The following is a 22,318-nucleotide window of genomic DNA, read 5'->3' on the forward strand; positions in this document are numbered from 1 at the left end:
TGTATTGTTTTTTAGCAGTGTAATATATGACGGGTGACACCCAGTCAGACCAAATTGCACAAAGCCTCAAGTCTCATACTTCTTAATACGAAGAATATTTTCTTTACAAAGGCATTCATAGCACGTTTATAATATTACATGTTACAGTGAGCACTCTTAAGAGTAAACACATATTAAACAGCATCTCTTATAAACTTCTAAGAGGTGATGAGTTAAACTATGCTGTCTTGTTCTTTCAAACGACATAGCAATTATGCTAGAAAGAGATAAATGTTTAACTCAATAACTAGAAAATATTTATAAATAAGGAAATTTTTTCTTGTATAATTTTCCTTACAATTGACTGAGTCATATATTTAATAGTTACATTAAATTCAAAGACTGACATTAAAACAGGTCCAAATAAGTATGTTGATCTATCACATCGACTTTACCTGTTAAATTTCATTCAAATACAAGTTTTATAAACAAAATAACATCACGTGCTAAGTTAGATTCAAGAAATGCGAAAGAATTACTTTTTATTGCCTTCAGAATAACAATGGCACCATTATATATTATATCTTTGGCATTTCCTTGGCTTATATATATATACATATTTAGATATGACATTACAGTTGTATAGCAAAAATTATTGTCAAATATCACTTGACCTTGTATACGTATTGTATTATAAATATATTAATTGTATAATTGTAAAATATACAATATGTTTTTATATAGTATTCAGAAACGATGCAACAACGTACATATAACAATTAACAGTAGTGGGTTTAAGTTACATAGAGCCTTAGGTCATACAACATATTATGATTATTATTTTTGTTGTATGTTAAAGATTATTATATCCATTTAAGCAGCAGAATTTTTATTATGTAACTCATAAAAGATCTTACAGTATTTGTAAAAAGTTTTCGATAGTGAAGTGTTTAACAGTACCGTAGAAAGTATACCTTTTGGAAATATATAATGGATTATTAAAATTTTTACTTGAATTGTAACATATAGAAAATATGTTACTATAGTTGTAAAATGAACATATATGATTAAGATTTTTTAAAACTTTTGAATTTCCTAAGGCCCTAAACCCAATTCGATAATTGTATATCATATAATATAACATATACAACAATAACTGCACTGTGTAGTTCAGATTGTAACAGTGATTGTATTCAACATTCGATGGAAATAAAAAATCCAGTAAAATCGATCACAATTCATTAATATCACATTACCGTCTTATCGTAATGTCTAGGCAGGCCGCTAGGCCCCCAGGTCCATGTCGAAGCAGGGCCGCGGGTGCGCGTGCGGGGAGTGCGGCGCGTGCGTGGCCCCCAGCAGCAGCGGCAGGCCCTCCCCGAGGCCCAGGCCCAACCCGCCCAGGCCCAAAGACATCCCGTTCTCGGATAGGAGTGATGAGCCTGGGTGAAAACATTATTAAAGTTATTTTCTAGAACATTTAATTTTTTATAATTACAAAACCGGTTGTACAGTTATATTAATTACTAGCGGTCGCCCGCGTAGATAACGGTTCATAATCAGTCTTTTAATATCCCTACTGCTGAGGCACGGTCACATTTGAAGAATTACTGCAACCGGCGCTTGGATCTATTGTGATAAACCTCGAATTCGTGATCACAACACCTCAGCCAGACCAACATCAGCCACGAATCTGATGAGGTTCTTAGGGTCGGAGGCCATTATGCCCTCTAAGGACCGGAGTTAGAACATTTTATAGTTCTATCTTTTATAGTTTAGGTATCATACGCAAAAAATCAACTTTTTTTCATTCATCATAATAATTATACAGTAACAAATATAACTTATGATCTGTTATATCTATGTCATAGTCCTATATATTATATATGTATCATAATGACAAAGATTGATTGTAAATGTGTCTTCGATGAATAGCAAACGTGTTTTCTAGCTAGCTCAGGAATTAACACTGTTTAATTGTATAAATAATTAAGCTACTTTGATGAAATCCATTATGAAAATCGAGCATCACTCGAGAGAAAATTGAATAATGATTTTGTCTTTTAATTTGACTTGTGATGAAGTGTGTTTAGTGTGTTGGTCAGAGGGCTCACCATGTGTGAGGTCGACGTGAAGTAGCGCGGCTCCCAGACCCAGCGCCGTGGGGGACGAGCACAGCATAGGGTCGCCTGTGGAGGGAGGACGTTTTAAAAAAAAGATACTAAAATAAAAACTTGCATCGGCCGGGAATCGAACCCGGGCCGCCCGCGTGGCAGGCGAGCATTCTACCACTGAACCACCGATGCTTGTACTATGATTCTCAATTTAAGATATGTATTAAAAATACATGTAAATTAATTAGTATTTATTTCTAGCATATAAGATAACAGATAGATAAGATAGTATATACATGAGGTTTTATTTTAAAAATAAATGAAATTATTTTTTAAATAAAAAAAAATCATAAAAAATATAAAAACGATAGCTGATAAGCATGGAAGAGTTCCTTGTAACTGGAACCAATCCTGGTTAAGAGTCAGGGTATGATTGCACTCACAATATATGGTCATCGGAAACCGGTCCGGTATGGTCATCGGAGCTTAGAGTTTGAACTCGATAGTAAGATAAGTCAATAGGGCATTTTACTATGATTGAAAAATTATTTTCAAAGTGTTGATGTTTCTTATAAAAAGTCACAAAAAATATAATTCAATGCAATATCGCTGTCAGTCATTTTGGTGACGTTACACAAACGTCTTGCATAAAGAACAGTTTATATACAAGACACTCATTAAACGTTGACAGCAATTAATATTTTAAATTAATTACAATCGCTATCTTTGCTGCATAGTGTACAAATACTAGCATTAAAACTCAAGAATATATATTTATCAAAGTGCCAGATGATATTGAAGTGTCAGTTTCTGCCAATCTGACGTCACAACATGGCCGCTCGTGTTTTATACACTATACAATGATTCAAATTAATATAGGATATATTGGAAGTCGACAGGTATTAACTCCACGCGTTTTTTTATCATCTATAAAATCTCGTATCGAATAATATGGCTTTGATTACCTTGCGTGTAAAGTGTCGAGATGGCCCAGTGGTTAGAACGCGTGCATCTTAACCGATAGCGGGTTCGAACCCAGGCAAGCACCGCTGATTAACGTGCCTAATTTGTCTTTATAATTCATCTCGTGCTCAGCGGTGAAGGAAAACATCGTGAGGCAACCTACATGTGACAAATTTCATAGAAATTGCCACATGTGTATTCAACCAACCCGCATTGGAACAGCGTGGAATATGTTCCAAACCTTCTCCTCAAAGGGAGAGGGGGCCTTTAGCCCAGCAGTGGGAATGTACAGGCTGCTGTCGTACCTTGCGTGACGGGGTTGTGCGAGTCGTCGTCCATGAGGTCTTCTATCTGGGCCAGGTTGAGTACGGCGCCGTCGTCTCCCAGCAGCCCCGGCGTCGGGGACAGGCGCATCTGACATTCACATATACAATATTAAACATTCACCAAAAATGCATATATCTACCAAACATAGACTAAGTAGTCAATTATTTCTAAAATATTCAATCTGTGAGCTGTAGAGTAAGCTGAGATGACCCAGTGGTTAGAACGCGTGCATCTTAACCTTTGATTGCGGGTTCAAACCCAGGCAAGCACCACTATATATATATGTGCTTCATTTGTGTATATAATTCATCTCGTGCTCGGCGGTGAAGGAAAACATTGTAAGGAAACCTGCATGTGTCTAATTTCATAGAAATTCGGCCACATGTGCATTGCATCAACCCGCATTGGAACAGCTTGGTGGAATATGTTCCAAACTGTCTCCATAATGGAAGAGGAGCCCTTAGAACATCAGTGGGTAATTTACAGGCTGTTACTTTACTTAGTTTTTTAAAATAATTAATTTTTCAATCCATTTCATAATAAAGTTTCAATATTTTTTACTTTATTGTATGTCTTGACAGAAAAAAAAATCAAGGACAAAAATTATAATTGCCATTCCTATTGATAATTTAATATACATACAAAACCAATGATAATAAAAATCTAAGTTAGCCGATTTATCTATAGTAATAAAAATGCAATGAAAAATAAAGAACACCAAAGTGTCCAATCATTTTCCACAAGAGTTATACCTGATACTTGCCATGGATCCGTCTATATACTTTAACAGAAGACTGCAAATTTTAAATGCTGCCTTGTCAATGATTTCTTAAGATTACTCCCTACTTGACTCAAGCCCGTTTATAGTTATGTAAACATTCTTACAAGCAAATAATCAATTATAAATAACAGACGGAAAGAATCATGGAGTTTGTTTCTGAATAAGTACAAAAAATTTTCAAGAGATGGCGTGCTAGTCATTCTACAATAAAAACCTATGAGAAATAAATTTAGAAAAAATCACGTACAATATTAGTATGAATCGTTCGCTATGATTTAACCGATATATATAACAGTATAAGTAATGTTAGTATTTATTTATATATTACCTTAAGAAGACATAATATGCGAGGGTAACTATGAGATATCATATGTTACATCCCATATACCAGTAATTACACTGACTCACTCACATTCCAAATTTAGCTGTGTATATCTGCTGGATATATATAATGGAAGTCTCACCTTTACATCCTTGTGGTTGAACAAATGGTCGGTGACCGGTTCGAGGCACAGGTCCGGTTCAAGGCAGCTGAGTGAGAGGCCTTCCTCACGACTGAGGGGCGAACAGGAACCGAGTTTGAGACCATCTGAAAAGGAACATTTGTCCATATTAATAAATTGGAAACGCTTCAAAGACACTTAAAATATTTTATTTTGGACAGGTTGCAATGATAATTGAATCTAATTTAATTTTCAGATCGCTAATGTGCTGCATTAAAGAGGTGTACAGTGTTACATACACATACAATTTAAATATACGAAATGGATCAAATATTTGATAATATTTAATAATTGTATGATAAATCAGATCATTATTAAAACGTTTTTAATCGACGTAAAATGGAGGATCTCTGATTGATTTTTATGTATATTTGTGTAAGTTTTTAGTGTAAGGAATGAAGCCGGATTTATAGATCTGGAGGCCCCCGGGCCACAAAGCAGTGGGGGCCCTAGACAAACAGAAGCATGAACAACCTAATAATTATATTATCATGAATTAATTATTTTTTTTATTTCAATCAGTAAGCTATGATTTATTTGCTTGTATTGGTAACTTTTAAAATGATAAATAATAACATTATTATATTTATATCAGTTAACTTGCTGAAAACTGTGGCCCCCACTAATGTGGAGGCCCCAGGGCAGTTGCCCCGGTTGCCCTCCCCTAAATACGGCCCTGCATAAGAGGAAGTTTGAAAGCGACACCTATAACTGAGAAGTTATGTGGAAGGCTATCATGGTATAATAAATAATAAATAAATAAATATGAGACAACATCACATACATTACTCTGATCCCAATGTAAGTAGCTGAAGCACTTGTGTTATGGAAATCAGAAGTAACGACGGTACCACAAACACCCAGACCCAAGACAACATAGAAAACTAATGGTAATCTACATCGACTCTGCCGGGAATCGAACCCGGGACCTCAGAGTGGCGTACCTATGAAAACCGGTGTACACACCACTCGACCATGGAGGTCGTCAAATGGTCAAATGGTATGGGCATGTAATGCGGAGGAATGAGGAACATACTGTGAGAAAAGCCTTGAGCATGGATGTGGACGGATATAGAGGTAGAGGACCAAGGAAACGATGGATGGATTGTGTGAAAGACGATATGGTCAGAAATAATGTTACTTGTGAGATGACGTCTGACAGAGACGTATGGAAGGAGACATGCTGCGCCGATCACTAATAATATTGGGATAAGGGCAGGATCATGATGATGATTTGTAAGTTTGTATGTATGTTTGTTTTGATTGTATATACTGTTAGTATTATGGAAAATGGTCAACAGTTGACACATACCTTTTTTTTATGGTATAGGTTGGCGGACGAGCATATGGGCCACCTGATGGTAAGTGGTCACCATCACCCATAGACAATGACGCTGTGAGAAATATTAACTATTCCTTACATCGTCACTGCGCCACTAACCTTGGGAACTAAGATGTTATGTCCCTTGTGCCTGAAGTTACACTGGCTCACTCATCCTTCAAACCGGAACACAACAATACTGACTACTGTTATTTGGCGGTAGAATAACTGATGAGTGGGTGGTACCTACCCAGACGGGCTCGCACAAAGCCCTACCACCAAGAAAATATACATACACCAGTATAATAAAATTATCTCGTTTATTTTTGTTCTTTTTGTAGAACGATTTTAGATGATGTGCGTTTTAATTACCATGCGAATATAAGTGCAATTATATTTACAATGCTATTAATGATTATGTAGATACTAACCCAGTGCGTCCAGGGCGGAGAGCGCCTCCCCGGAGGGCGTGTCCCGCAGGAGATCGGGGGGAGGTTCGCTGAGCTCCATCATCGGCGATGGTTCAGTTTTAGGAAGGACTACCTCCTGGAAAAGTAACATTTTTTTTAATAATATACACTCAAATAGTAAACAATTAAACAGTTAAATGAAACATGAGAACAATGAAATAAAAAGAGGTATGATTGTCATGTGTTTAATTTGTCTTTATGATTTATCTTGTGTTCAGCGGTGAAGGAAAATATCGTGAGGAAACCTGTATGTGACAAATTTCATAGAATCTGCCACATGTGTATTCCACCAACCCGCATTGGAACAGCTAGGGAGAGGAGACCTTTAACCCAGCAGTGGGTATTTACAGGTTGATGTTGTTGTTGTTGTATGATTGTCGACAACATGTCCTGTAGGGCAGCAAAATTTTGTAAGGAAACCTGCCAATACAGAAAGAAAATTTTAACACACTCTGTTTTGGCACATCACTCGTTCCAAATTTAATTAGTGTATTAAATAGGCCATTTGTTATTATTTAGTAGAGATTAAGGAACGCAGTACATATTTGCCGACTCATTTTAAAAATTCCATATTGAAAACACTACTTGGACAATAAGGCGTCACAATGGGGTCGGTGACGTCACTCGCCTGTATTTTAATCTGTGGTACATGTAGTAGACAATCAAGGTTAAAAAGCAAGTGACTTCATCATAATCCCGGCCAATCCGGAGCGCTTTCTGTCACGTGACAGATGTTGAAAAAAATTTCGAATAAATGAAGTATTATTTCAACTTTCGTCAATAAATAACCATATACAAACTCATAATACACCGATTACAATAATTGACACATTTGTCCCATTGTCAAATAGGCAATTAGGTTGCGAGAAAAGTTCTCTTGGAGGAGGCCTACTCACGGGGGGCGCGGGGGGCGCGGGGGGCCCGGGAGGCGCGGGGCGGGGGGCCTCGTCGTCGTCGTGCTGTGGCGACCACGCGTCACCCAGCGGAAGCCCATGCAGCCGCGCCAGACGCTCCAGCTCCTGCGCACGCGCACACATGTAATCAAATTCCACAGACATTATTAACTTTGCCGTTCCATAAATTTTAATCGTTTGTAACAAACACATTGGTTAAGATGGCATATTATTACAAGGTTATGCAGACGATAAAAAGTTTGGAATTAATACTCGTTGATTTCCAGACAGGATAAGTTACTTGCATATATAATTGTATTTCATTAACGTGATTGTATTTTTAAATGTTGAAAAAGAGTACCTACTGATTCTCTTGTCGGTTCTCCTCGGTACAACTTTCCGAACCGGTGGTAGCTTCACTTAAATGAAGCCTACTTGAATAAAGTATATTTTGATTTGATCGCTATATGCACCTATTTATTTATTTAAAATATATGTTGATCAGGTTCATATAGGTTAACCTATTGATGAATAGAAACCCACAATCATTAACACTGTCAGAAATATTACCCATACTTTGTAGATGACCTACATTAACATCAGAAAGTTCTGCAATGATGCAATTTGTAACCTACTATAACCTATACAACGCATCAAAATAAATATATTCATTATTCGTGAGAATCTTAACTTCTACTTATATCGACACAACAACAAGTCTTTTCTTGTTTTGTAGATGATAAAAAAGCGTGAAGTCAATACCTGTTGACTTCCAAGCAGGATACATTAATTGAAATAATCGTATTTAATTAACATGACGTTGTATTTTTTAAATGTTAAAAAAGAGTAACTACTGAGTTTCTTGCCGGTTCTTCTCGGTATAATCTACTTTCCGAACCGGTGGTAGCTTCACTTAATTGTAAAATGACGATTCAAAAGTGCTTATAAAAGCCTACTTGAATAAAGTTTATTTTGATTTTGATTTTGATTTTTTTTTTGTCACCATACCTTTACCATAAGCACCATGTACTTAGAACTAAGACATTCCCTCTCAAACGAAACCCAATTTGTACAATCAAGAGTTCTATAATTCTCCGGAAGTGGGAGTCCCAACCGACCTGTATCATGATTACCAGCGAAGATCTGCTGATGTTTAGTATAAATATAAAACGCCAAAATGTAATTGAATATAAACGACGACCTCCATGGTCGAGTGGTGTGTACACCGGTTTTCATGGGAACGCCACTCTGAGGTCCCGGGTTCGATTCCAGGCCGAGTCGATGTAGATTACCATTAGTTTTCTATGTTGTCTTGGGTCTGGGTGTTTGTGGTACCGTCGTTACTTCTGATTTCCATAACACAAGTGCTTCAGCTACTTACATTGGGATCAGAGTAATGTATGTGATGTTGTCTCATATTTATTTATTTATTTATTTAAAATGTAAAAAAAGGCACGGGCATCTGCGAGCCTGTGGATGTTGTATTTTAAATAAAAATAAAAATAAAAAAACCGACCTGTATCCTGAGCATGAGTTTCCGGTTGTGTAGCTCTATCTGCTTCCGGCGTTGCTCGCTCTGCTTGAGCCTGTTGACCTCGTCCCGCAAACACTTGATGTAGTCGACGCTACTCTTGAGGATCGTCCCCTTGTTGGGCCTCACGTCGCGGATGACTTCGTAGAACGGGTCGTTGGTTTTCGGCAGAAGGGTACCGAGTTCTTTTATCCTGTCGTTTATGTTGAAACGTCTACGGCGTTCGACTGGAAATGTATTGGGTATATTTGATGAAAATGGTATACAAAATTGAAAAGCTGGATTATTTATGATTCAGCTTTATGGATGGAACTCAATAGTAAAAATTCTTTGGTATTATATTCTCAAATCAGTGTATGTTTATTTGGTTTATTAACAAATTTACTAGTTTTTATGACAAATTATTACACCTGCGCAAAAACCATTTTGACATAAGAAATAAATAAATATTGATGATTTTGAAGACGCATTTAATTCGGATGTGATGGGGTTTACAAATTTTGCCGATGCTACATGTAAGTTATGTCGTATTATACTTAATTTTGTGGTAATTATCGGAAGAATCTACTCCTAATCTTGTGATAAAATAAGTGATTTTAATTAACAATCAGTTTTAATTTTGAAAATAGTAAGTTCGTATCGCAATAGAGAAGTTACACAAACAGACAAAGACCTCGGTTTTTCCGGTACAGATTTGTCCAAACATCATCTTGACTAATACTGTACTTTGGAATGGACATTTGTTATCTACCATGATATTTGTGCTTGTTATGTTTACGTCACAATTTGTATGCCCTAAATGTCCTGAATACGTAATACTCACTCATATTATGATTGTCTTTCTTTTGTCTGTCCTTCGCCAATGCGTGCATGTCCGCATCGGACAGCAGTGCGCAGTCTCCCGCCACGGAGCTGGCTGTGGACGCCGGCTCTGATGACGACAGAGGGCCAGCTCCACTGTCCAGGGATAAGATGTCTTCTAGGAACTCGTCTGCCTGAAGACGAAATGGAATAATAGGACTTAGAAGATTAGAAAGAATTATTCATTTGAGAATTATAATCATAATCATAGTCCAAGAATATTATGAATGTTATTCTTCGTGTGTCTGGGTGTTTGTTACTGAATAAATCTGGAACTGCTGAATGGTATAGAATAAAATATGATACCTGAATTGAGTAATTTACTAAAGCATATTATCGTATGGACTTCATTATGTCTCTAGTATAAGAATTCGATATTCGCAAAGAAATTAAGAGCAAAATAAAGAGGTTTTATCCAAGTTTAACAAAACTTACTTCTGAATTAGCACCCGCAGAACAAATTCCAGGACTCAAGAGACTGGATGAGGAGGCTCTGTCAGGGGAAGGTGCTCGCGTGCCAAGCTCTGGCGCGCTTTGCACAGGTGCGCCTCGGCCGGCGCCTGCGACCTGAAAAAATATGTTATTATGCCTCATTGGTCTTGTAAGGTTGCGGATTATAAGGTCATTGTTTAAGCTTAGGATTGGGCTTTAAAGTCTTTAAAGTCACCGCAAGAACTTGAATTTTAAATATGGAAAGGGTTAACTTTGACTTGGAAAATAAGTATAACTAGTAATCCCCTCCCCCATTTCTACCAGTTGCGTCAAATAGCCTTCCCACCGGGTTATAAAAGTAAGAGAATAGAGAGATCACCTGTGTTTGCATACATACGTGTCCATTATAATAACTACTATTCAATTATGTTATTATATATGTAAATAAAAACATAAACAAAGAAAAGGCCCGCTGAGTATTTTCTTTTCCAAACCGGTTGTAGTGTTTGATTTAACAATAAATAAGTAAGTGTAGTGCATACATGAATTTGAGTTTGGAACAGGCGGACAAGTTATGCCAATTAGTAGCCGCGTATGTCAACGTAAGTTATGAGTTCCCCTGTATCTTCTAAAACACTGCTAACTGACGTTGCATGGTAGTAGATTATCCAATAAGCTGGTAGTAACTAGCCACTTATCCAATCAGGTAATAGCGTCGGTTATGCTAAGTTAAACTTGCTACTAAAGATTTTCAAGAATTTTTTCAAGTAGCTTAGATAACCAGGGTATAATTTCTGCTAAAGATTGGAACATATTCCATAGGTATCATAACAGTATATTTTTTATAATTATTATATAGATAGGCAGATTTTTTAGTTAGGCACCGTATGAATAACTTCTTCCTTCTACTACTTCTACCAAATATTCCAACGCTTTGTCAAACAGTAAAATATATTTCATTTACACAAACATTGCCAATATTTTGAATTGTATGTGTTTAGATAAATCACCTGCGGCTGTGGTGTGAAAGACTCGCTGAGGTACTGACGCACCTGGCTCTTCTGTTTCTGGATCACGTGATACCTGGTGGGATTCTCCAGAACTGTTCGCACCTGGAAATTATTAATTATTGAATAGCTTTATATAATCTAAATTAAAAAAAAAACAATAGACTACAAGAATCTGAAGAAATGGTTCGGATATTAGAAGACTCTTTTTGTGGAGGAGACTTTCAGTTTGTTAACCAATTTATTGAGAAAGGTTAACGACTATGTAACATCACCCTTGTAAGTTGACCAGTAACGCTAAACATGGCTGAAGCTGATATGAACAGCTGTACTACAAAATTTTAAAGTAATTTAATCATTCATTTTGTTATTTACTTCTCTACCTATCAAGGATGTACCTGACGATTGATACTCTTTCTAATTTAACATGGGCACTGATGTAAACGATAAAAAAGGATAGCTTAAGTAAGAGATCCTAAGAGGTCCTTTGTTGATGGACTATGTTATCGTAAGTGCCAAACTTTACATGGTTTATTAATGTCATAACTCTCGACACTATTTCACTAGCTCATAACTTTTTTAATCTAAGTAAGTCATAAATTTATCTCAAAATAAAAGATACCCATTCTATACCTATCTATGACTTATATTACCTAAAAGTTTAGTAATTCCTAATATATGTATATTTAAACATCGACATTTTTTTTTGATCTAGAGGTTAGATAAAAGGTCACATATCTCGAGGTTCTAAGTTCAAACCCAAGATCGAGTCAGTAAAAAATTTTTGGGTAATTCTGACAGAACCTCAGACGTCCAACATTGGAAGTTGGGAGTAAACCCATTGGTCCTGAATTTGAACTTTCTGGTCGTATCGGTTTTTCCATCTTATTGGAATATGAGAAGGACTTCCCTCCATCTTAGAGAGCACATCTCTGTTGGCTGTTGCATACACTTGCGTACTCTTCTGTAGCATGGATGGCGAAATTGATCAGGACATCATATATATAACTATGAATAGAACTCAATATATAATAGATGCTAAGATTAGTGTACCTGCAGCACTTGTGGCGGTAACTCCACGTGTGGCGTGATCCGCGGGACGTCCGTCGGACTTGATTTCTTTTTATCTTCATTGTCTTTGGATTGACCTGCTTGCTGTGCCTGAAATTGTACATAAAATACCACCATCATTCAAAAAATTCTCGTCATAAGGAGATCAGATCTTTGCCCAACAGTGAGATTTTATTTAACGATCTACAGATCCATCCAGAATGTCATGAATGAATTAATTTTGATAATTTTTTTGGCACTTATACTTAAGTGGGTGATAAAAATTATGTTTCGCGAAAGGGCAATCAATTGCAATAAAATGTTTGAGTATGACATAAAATTAATCTTTATTATAATATTAAAGAAAATGTCGATACTTTTATAATACTACATATTTTATATCGAAATTAAAGTAAAATACTTAGTTAAGAATTGGGAAGTGGTAGTAAAGTATATAGTGATGACATATGTGCTCATAAATAACACACTGTATGATATGTGTATGCATATAGATTATATAAAAGTTAAAGACAATACAATTCTATAACTTCTTTATTTTTCAACTGATTTTTTATTTGTTTATTGTTTTGAAGTCAAAAATCGAGTTGAAATAGCATTATCAATATTATATAACGTTTTTTTTTGGAATCGACAATTTTGAATTTTATTTTGAATTTCGATTTGGAACAGTTATAAAATTTAAATCATTTCTTTGTGAACAATTCGGGACACAACAATCGATAACATTTACAGTCCTCACTACTTATATTCGGTAGGAACTAAGTACACTATACTAATTTTTCTTAAGGCTACAACTCACTTGTAATGATTCTCTGCGCAGTTGCTCCTGCGCATGTTCTCGCATCAACTGTTGCTTGAGCTGAGTACGCGACGTCGGCGTCAGGGTCTTGAATGTGGGCGGACTGCAACAAAAGATAAATATTCCATGACTTTTGGATCACCAAAAATAGAGGTCAAGATCAGATGATCTTGACTGGTGGCTTATGTTACAAAATCCTAGAAGCTCCTAAACAAATGCAGATCCTGAGATTTTTGGTTCAGATCCATGTATCTGACCAATGAAAGGTTTCAGGCCTTGTATCTGATCAATAAAAAGTTTTATCAGGTTTCAAGATATCGGAAATCGACAGTACGCTCCACTACAAAGACTTAAGTTAAGATTTAAAATAAACATGGTTATTTTTATTATAAAAGTTATTTAAAACGGGAGATTGACCATGTTTTTTATTTTTTTATGATGGAGTTCGATATTTCGACGTTATCACAGTACAGTATCGTGAACAAGACATTAAAACAAATTAAGGTTTTATTAAATAACTTAATATGTCTGATATCTTTATTTATTTACACGTCCTTTCAGACAATAGCAGTGTTACATGAGACGAATGTAGGGGAATCGCTGATGCTGCGAGCCGCCAGTTCCACGTGCGACACAGATCGATGAGTCCTCATCAGCAGAATATAGTATTTGTAATCTATATTAATATTATAAATGTGAAAGTAATGTCTCTGTCTGTTTGTTTGTCTGTCGCTCTTTCACGATCAAACCGCTGAACCGAATTTAGTGAAATTTGGTATGAAGCAAACTTGATCTCCAAGAAAGGACATAGGGTACTTATTTTGCATGACACATGACAACCAACATTGAAATCCGAGCGAAACCGCTGGCGACTACTTGTTAGTTATGAATTAATACAGTTCAGTATTGTCTCAAATTAGTGTAAGTTTAGTTTTTTTATGATGTTATGTTATGTTTTTATGGTGTTATGGTTTTTTATGGTGTTGGCGGACGAGCATATGGCCCGTAAGTCACCATCGCCCATAGATAATGACGCTGTAAGAAATATTAACTATTCCTTACATCGTCAATGTGCCACGATGTGTGACGGATTTTTTGTCACACTAATCCCGCAGTTCTCTACTTTTTTGGCGGACGAGCATATGGGCCACCTGATGGTAAGTGGTCTCCATCACCCTTAGACAATAACGCTGTTAGAAATATTAACTATTCCTTATATCGTCAATGCGCCACCAACCTTGGGAATAAGTTGTTATGTCCCTTGTGCCTGTAGTTACACTGGCTCACTCACCCTTCAGGCCGGAACACAACAATACTGAGTACTGTTATTTTCTGGTAGAATAAATGATGAGTGGGTGGTACCTACCCAGACGGGCTTGCACAAAGCCCTACCACCAAGTTTGATAGAAGTAATTATGAAATCTTTGATTTTCAAGACGTACGGCTGTAGAAAACGCGCGCGTAAACGCATCTTTTTATCACATACACAATTATTGGCAGCTGTAATCTGTCAGGTCACTAAACTTAAACAAAACAAAATTTCTCCGGCTGTCATTACAACAATGTCATGAGCCATTTGCACTTGTCAAAATAAATACCCAAAATAATGGGTTGCACAAGTGATCAGCATTCAATCGGCGTTAGGACAGCCTGTTTTGTTTTTAAAGTGCCAATAAATATTCAGCTCGGGCCCGACCCCGACACGTATTAACGCCTGTCTATTGACCACCTGATATTTGATAGATTCTCACATATCAACATTTATATATATCGCTGAGTGTGTATGGTTCTTCTCAGGTCTGAAGTGTTTCTTTCTGTTTCTTATCGAAGATTGATAAATTGTACAAATTAAGGATTTCTTTTTATAACCATTTTACACGTTTGCAATATATATATTTTTATTTTAATTGTTATGTTGGCACTATACATACTTTAATAAATCAAAGATTACACAACCTTTGATTCATTCTTTCACTGTTTATAGTATACCTAAGTAAACCTAATAAATTATGCGTTTTATTTGAATGCATAACTAAGTACTTAGTAATTATACATAAAAATTTATACCATATTATGCGGCGCGTTTTAGTAAAGGTCTTAGTATATGATGTGATTATGAAAGCAGCTGTGCTCCGCAATTTCACCCGATTTCAATTTGACGTGACATTATTTTTCTAGTTCTCATTAACTTGTCTCTTTGTAGAGGTTTTTAAGTAAAGTATGTATGTATAATACGACACAACTTAGATGTAGCATCGGTAAAATTCTTAAAACAGATCACATCCGAATTACGTACGCTATTTCAAATTATTAATATTTATTTCTTATGCGAATATAATCTTTACACGAACGTAATAACTTGTAATATCATATGACGTAATATATTCGTCAATTTCACACGTCGATTTACAAGCACTTTCTTTCTCAGGTTGAACTGACGCGAGAATCTATAGCGACGGATAGCGTCGAATGGCGATTTTATTGAATTTGCCGACGCTACATCTAAGTTGTGTCGTACTATAATTGTGTGAACAAAATCGTCGAGTTTGATTAATAGAAACCTAATCCGGCGTTAATAATTAACATTACGCTATTGCGCGTCGGGTTGAGTTACGGCGTATGCTTATAATCATAATTTGATTTTAAATTAAGTTGAACGGAACGTGAACCAACTATATGTATACATAAACAGAGATGCCTCAGATAACACGGGAATTTTAACAGAAGAACACGAGTTCCGTGTGTTCTTTTCGAGTGAAAGCATCAGAAAATTTCCATGAGCATTTTCATATGATAGTGGTAAAGCTTTTTGTAAACTCGTCTGTGTACCACCCACTCAACAGAAGTTTTGTCGACAAACAGCATCGACACTCATTACTCTTGTGTTCCGATTACAAGGGGGAGTGAGCCAGTGTAAACTACAGGCACAAGGGATTTAACATTATAGTTCCCATAATGTTGTCTTAAATACTACCCGTGACCACGAACGGTGTAAAGTGCTCGAAACGTCGGGATGTCAAAAATAATTAATATACGCGATTCAAATCCGTTATAACTAGTTTTATCATAGTTCCCATGTTTGGTGGCGCGTTGGTAAGGTATGCTCAATCTAGACACGCGGTAGCGTGTCAGCTAAGTTCAGGTAACAGAACTGGCGAGTAGCACCGTGTGTAATTTTACACGAACCATTTGGAGCCACTTTTGACCCCTTCATAACTCAAAAACTGTTTGACATAAATTTGTCAATATTTATTACAGCGCCATTGTCTAATGGGGTAGTGATCACTAATCATCAGGTAGCTCATTTACTCGTATGCCTATCTGTATCATAAAAATGTTTCCTTTGTTTTTATAATCAACAAACTGGAGTCCGATAAAAAAATGTTGCACATAATTTCTTTTATCTTCAATTAATTATTATAAATAAAGTTTTTAATGATTTTATTTAAATTTTATTACGTATTTTGAAACCTACTTCGAGTCTTTTTAGATAATTTATGTGTATGCTGTCCTTTTAGAAAGGACAGCGACTTGATTTAATTTAAGATTATTTTTATGACATATTAAAAGGTAAGTGCAACGGTTTTGATAAACATAAATAATATTCTTTATTGCATACATAATAACGGAAGAAGGACGATAGTGGCCTCGTTTTCATTCCAGATTCCATCCATATCGCCCAGTCAATCAACAAATAAATAACCGAAGATATTAAACTGCCTCAGAAAGTCAGTAGACACCCTAAGTGGTCAAGTTGTAATTGGTTCTTTACTACACCATGACCAAAAGTCACAAGGCTTTCATATAATTACTTAAACATAAACTTTCTTACTTCTAATTTCGTAGTCATATGTTACTTAATAGTAATACAACCAAAATTTGTTAATCTCCGTAGTCGAATGGTGTGTACACCGGTTTTCATGGGTACGCCACTCCGAGGTCCCGGGTTCGATTACCGGTCGAGTCGATGTAGATTATCATTATTTTTCTATGTTTTCTTGGGTCTGGGTGTTTGTGATAGCGTTACTTCTTTCCATAACACATACTTTGGAATCAGAGTAATGTATGTGATGTTGTCTTATGTTAATTTATTTATTACAATAAATAAAAAAAAATGAATTGAAGGCCTCAGAATTTGCATTCTTATTAAGTAACTACTCTACTATACAGGCAATCAATACAATGAATTAAATTAGAGAAAAACGTAATATTCAATTAGTTATCATGTAACAGACGAAGCAATTATAATTTCTAAGCCTTCTATTAGCAGCAGCGAAATAAGGGCAAAAATGGCGTGTCAGGTGCGCACGCGCAATCATATTGACTCAATTAACGGTCAAGGTTCGTCTGACGCACGAATGTCGACCGTATGAAACAATATACGAGAAAACAGGTACGCTTATATACTGACAACACAATATGTCTTATACAGAGAGGAATATCTTATGAATACGAACAGAAAGTATTATGTTAGAGGAATACATTACAGCGCTAGGCGCCACTAGCTTCAAACAACACCTTTGCATAAAGAGTGATGTTAGATAAATACTCAGCGGAAACTATTAATAATCCTACGAATACATACCTAGACTTACCAACATAATTCCACATCTAACGAAGCATTGTTGTACTTATAGTGATCCTTTTTAAGGAGTAAACAAGTCGTATCTATAAGATTTTACTTCACATATGAATTTTACGTTTTTTTTTTTTTTTTTTATAGGAAAGCGTCAGAATTACGCCTCGTTTATGTAGGATAGAAACATTTTGGTTACTAATTTAGATTTAAAAATAAAGGTTTTATAATTTTTAAGTAATCCTACAATGCTTTCCTTGATTGAGCATAGGCATACAGGCACGTAGAAATTCAGCCGGACTTGTCAGACCTGTACATGCAATCTTTTGGTAAGGTATAGATAACATATATTTTTTATAAGATAGGAATGCGAACGATTAAATAGGCTGATGATAAGTGGTTACCACCATACTCATTGTCGTACGACATTTCACCCATTTCTTACATCGTCAATGGACTATCAAACCCTGGAAACAAAGATATTATATCTCTTGTGCCTGAATTTACCTTGGCTACTTGGTTGTGAAATATATAATGAGAGCTACCCTACCAATGTATGATTTTAATATAGACAAAATAACGGTTTATTTCTTACAGAATCCGTGCGAAGACTACGACTTAAGAGCCAATGTTGTAAAAGTGAAGCAGTTACGTGTTCATTAATAATATTTGGCTGACAGTCTGATCTTAAATCAGATAATGAGCTGAGATTAAAGTCGATTTCAAACGCTTCAAACACTAACATAACTTATCACACAGTTTAACATTTGATAAACTTAACACGCAACGCGAAACAAATCGCATTAAGGGATTGTCTAGGCTTTTCTTCTTTGACGGATACCGTTTAGATAATACATGGAATATTTGACTTTAAACATAGAAAACGATAACTGAAATAGGAACGACATTAATCCCTGATTACAATAGTTTTTATCTGACCTTCAGATGTTACTTGACATTCCATGACCTTCTAATAAACAATGATAATATTACCCTAAATTCACTAGAATCGACAAAGTTTTTGTAATCTTTGACCTTATGGCTTAAAAACGCGAATTTCGGTTATTTTTTTGCATAATATTGCAAATTATTTTAGTGATAATATTGTCACTTTAATCGCCCTTTGATTTCGACAAGGTCATTTTGGACGAGATTTCGTCGATTCAATTTTCAATGAGCACAGTTATGCAGTTTTTTTATTATTACTTGCAGGGATTAATCGATTTCGCACTACTAGTACTAATAAATAAAAAACCCTTTATTATTGCCTAACGGAAAAAACACTACTAAAACAATAATCATAAAGTTTATATCAGAAGATGAAGCGCGTTTTAGAGACATATAATACTAATTTTCGCGCGTAGCTTCGTCCGCTGTTGTAGGATTTGGGTATTAAAACGTGGGCAGTTCAAGGATGCCTCACATTAAATATCATCAAATTCGGTTTAGTCGTGATCGTAACAGACAGACAGATAAAATTACTTTCGCGTTTATGATAAATGCATCTCTAAAAAAAAGGTTCGACCTAGGTTCAATACCAAGCACTTCATCACCAAAATCATCGTGCTGATTTCTCGACAGTTCGGTTTTATCCAGTTCAAACCGGAATTCATTATTATCGATAAACAAATTTCTTATTCTTGGACTTATGCCATTACTAACTTCATCCTTGAGGGTGACAATTTCGCGACTTCATCAGAATTCAGCACACGTGGATTCGATTTCATCGTATACGCTTACAAAATATTAAAAAAATTGTGATGAAATAACGGGAAAACTTGTACGTAGATCGTTTGACAAATAATATTAGATACTCGTACTGTACATGTATACCACGCATATATAAAATAATACTAAATTACTTATCAAGAAATGTATGTTTGGACAATAAAACGGCTTTATCGTTTAACGATTTCTTTTAGATAATCCTAGCATTAAAATTATGCAATGAAAGAAATGAGCAGGACGTATGATAAAAAGTATTAATATGTACTATCATTATATAGTATAAAACAAAGTCGCTTTCCGCTGACCCTATGTAGGCTTAGATCTTTAAAATTATACAAGAGATTTTGAAGCGGCTTTTTTTAAATAGATTAATGAAGAGTAACGTTTTTATGTTATAAATACAATATATAGTAGAGAAATACGGATAATTTGATTTTCTAATGTGATGTCGTTGGACGAAGTGGTTTGCATTGTCTAATGACTTAAAAACTGTGAACATTGAACGAAGACATATTAGTACTACTACTACTGTATTATATTTAGTATCAGCATTGCATCCGTGCGAAGCCGTGGCTGGTAGCTAGTTATAAATATAATCAAAATCGTTTAAATTACTAATTTATTCATTGAAATCTTTACTAGTATTTGTCTTTAAGTCGTATATTATATGAAGTTATACTTTGCAAAAATCATGGCTATTTTTAGATAATAGTGCATTTTAAACGGAGCGTTCTATTTATGTTTTAATGTGAATACTATATATGCTTATTTATCTAATATTCTGAAAATATCTGTTTCAAAGAAACAATCAGATGAGTAAATCCCATTTTGAATATATAATTTATTTTGTCATCAATATTAATAACAGAGCGTGAAGTTTAAAATCTATTGTTTTGCAAAAGGCCAATGAAATTGAAGAATGCTTCTTAAACAAAAAGAAAAGTATGCTATTATACATGCAGCGACAAAACGTCAGGTCAAGTGGACCATTTGTATGTTACAGAGAGACTCATTAGGCGTGAACGTGGAGAATTGCTTGAGTTTACAATTTTAATTCCAATTTTAATGTTTGGATGAGTAAAGTGATGGGAGATGATTACTATGAGGAGACAATATGTTTAATCACCAGATTTATATAGGGATATATAAATATCCCTTCTGTGATATTGATTCTTGATATTATCGTATCCAACTAGTGTGTTATTCGTTTGTTTTTAACCGACTTCATGAATTTTTCGAAAATAAAAGTCGTATTGAGATCACTTTTAATCTAAGTTAGGTTCACTTAAACTTAGGAAACAATGTAGTTTTCATTAAAATCAGTCTAGTAGTTTCTTACATTATTTTTTAAAATTCACTAGCTGTTTCTAATTAAGTCGGTATATTTTTTTGTTAAATATTGTTTATATCATAATCTGATACACAACTTTGTGTCAGCCTTCTTGCTTGATTCTCCTTTCTTCCGTTTCGCTAGTCTCTTAAATAGTTCATTTCGGTGCTTGTATGATCGAATTGACAACAACGACGTCTGAAAAAACTCGAATTTACATAATGTTAACGATAATTTACATAATAATACATATCTACATATTTATATAATGTGAGCTAAATTATTTATATATTTTGCTGATACCATGCTGAGTTCGGAAAGTACGTAAATACCATTCTAAATTATTTCATCAAATACTCGTACTCTACAAGTGTGTAAATAAATAAAATAAATTATGTAATTTATAAAATAAATACAGCATTACCACACGTTGAGTTACTAAAAATATATGTTTATTTATTATTGTAACGAATACGCTTTTTTAGATAATCGTATCTCTAATGGCGATAGATAATGTTTTAGATACTTATGAATCAACAAAAACTAAAAAGCAAAACATAAAAAAGGTTTAGCTACACTTGTTACCGTTTTCTTTTAAGACATTAGGAAAATCTTTGAAGGAAAATCAGGCTATGAAGGATCGCCTACCGACATGTGATCGTCTGCGACGCAGTTTAAAAAGGACCGCCAGATTACTTTAAGACAGATCATCAGCCCTTTTCGTGCCGTGTCCACTCGAGGATCAGCGCCATTTACATGTGATCTTGCTACATTACTGGCTATGGTATGGCAGTTTGTTTGCTTATAAAGTTCGAGGTCATATTTTAAGACATGTGGGTGCTGATACAAGCCACTAATCGTTACGTTAAAACAACTCCACTGTGATTGAAAATAATTTTAATTTTTTTGGGGTATCCCAAAAGTTCAGTCGGACAAATAGAATGGAGTTTGGTTTGGACCTACGATGCGATGATAGTGTTAAATGATAACTGTCAATTGCCTAAAGTGATGCTGCACAAGGCGTATTTGTAGTTTCCATCAGCAGATCGTGATGGACACGTTAACGTTAGTTGACAAGGACGATTACAGGCTACATGATAGATTTACGTCTTCGATTACGTAAATATATTTTTGTACAGGCAAATATCGACAGGAAATATATTTATAAAGTATGTAGGTTTGGTAAAGTAGGATAACTTTAAGGTTCATTTTGGTATGAATCTTATGTTGTATATAGGTTAGTGAGACAGACCAGAAATATCTGCATTAGTTGAAATATAAGATATCATTATATATAGATTTTTGAGGATCTCAATATTTCAAGCTGTGTGGTTATCATAAAAACTTATCTGTCTGTCTGAGAGACATAAGTTCATCATTGCCTGAGCCTGAGTCAAAATCATGTATTTCTCCTCTACAACCTGGCGTAAGTAGGAATCTTCTTGAATAGTTGTTAGTTTTGTGAAACTGCAGAGAATTATTAATCGATTTTAAAGAACTTGGTTTAAAAATCACCATCTCTATATTAGTGAGACAAATTTAACCTTTCATAGATATAATAAGGTACATTTTCATTTTATTCAAATTCATTTTCCTTTTAGTACGATATAACACCCAAATATATCTTTCACA

General features: G+C 35.1%; 1 protein-coding gene and 1 non-coding gene across 2 annotated transcripts in view; both read right to left on the reverse strand.

Annotated features, from left to right (window-relative positions):
- Positions 1-1,063: 1,063 nt before the first annotated feature.
- LOC124540373 (transcription factor EB) overlaps positions 1,064-22,318 on the reverse strand; it is a 153,054-nt gene continuing 131,799 nt past the window's right edge. The window contains exons 2-13 of the mRNA XM_047117873.1: positions 13,053-13,155; positions 12,236-12,343; positions 11,186-11,287; positions 10,179-10,310; positions 9,706-9,877; positions 8,868-9,109; positions 7,355-7,477; positions 6,420-6,534; positions 4,629-4,753; positions 3,362-3,470; positions 2,094-2,168; positions 1,064-1,424 (exon numbers count right to left, since the gene is read on the reverse strand). Of these exons, the coding sequence (XP_046973829.1) occupies positions 1,264-1,424; positions 2,094-2,168; positions 3,362-3,470; positions 4,629-4,753; positions 6,420-6,534; positions 7,355-7,477; positions 8,868-9,109; positions 9,706-9,877; positions 10,179-10,310; positions 11,186-11,287; positions 12,236-12,343; positions 13,053-13,155 (1,567 nt within the window). The 3' untranslated portion in view covers positions 1,064-1,263. The remainder of the gene's footprint in view (positions 1,425-2,093; positions 2,169-3,361; positions 3,471-4,628; positions 4,754-6,419; positions 6,535-7,354; positions 7,478-8,867; positions 9,110-9,705; positions 9,878-10,178; positions 10,311-11,185; positions 11,288-12,235; positions 12,344-13,052; positions 13,156-22,318) is intronic.
- On the reverse strand, positions 2,215-2,285 carry Trnag-gcc. The gene has a single exon. It is a non-coding gene; the product is annotated as a tRNA-Gly (tRNA).

The sequence above is a fragment of the Vanessa cardui genome, chromosome 25 (assembly GCF_905220365.1).
Source record: "Vanessa cardui chromosome 25, ilVanCard2.1, whole genome shotgun sequence".
Lineage (NCBI taxonomy): Eukaryota > Metazoa > Arthropoda > Insecta > Lepidoptera > Nymphalidae > Vanessa > Vanessa cardui.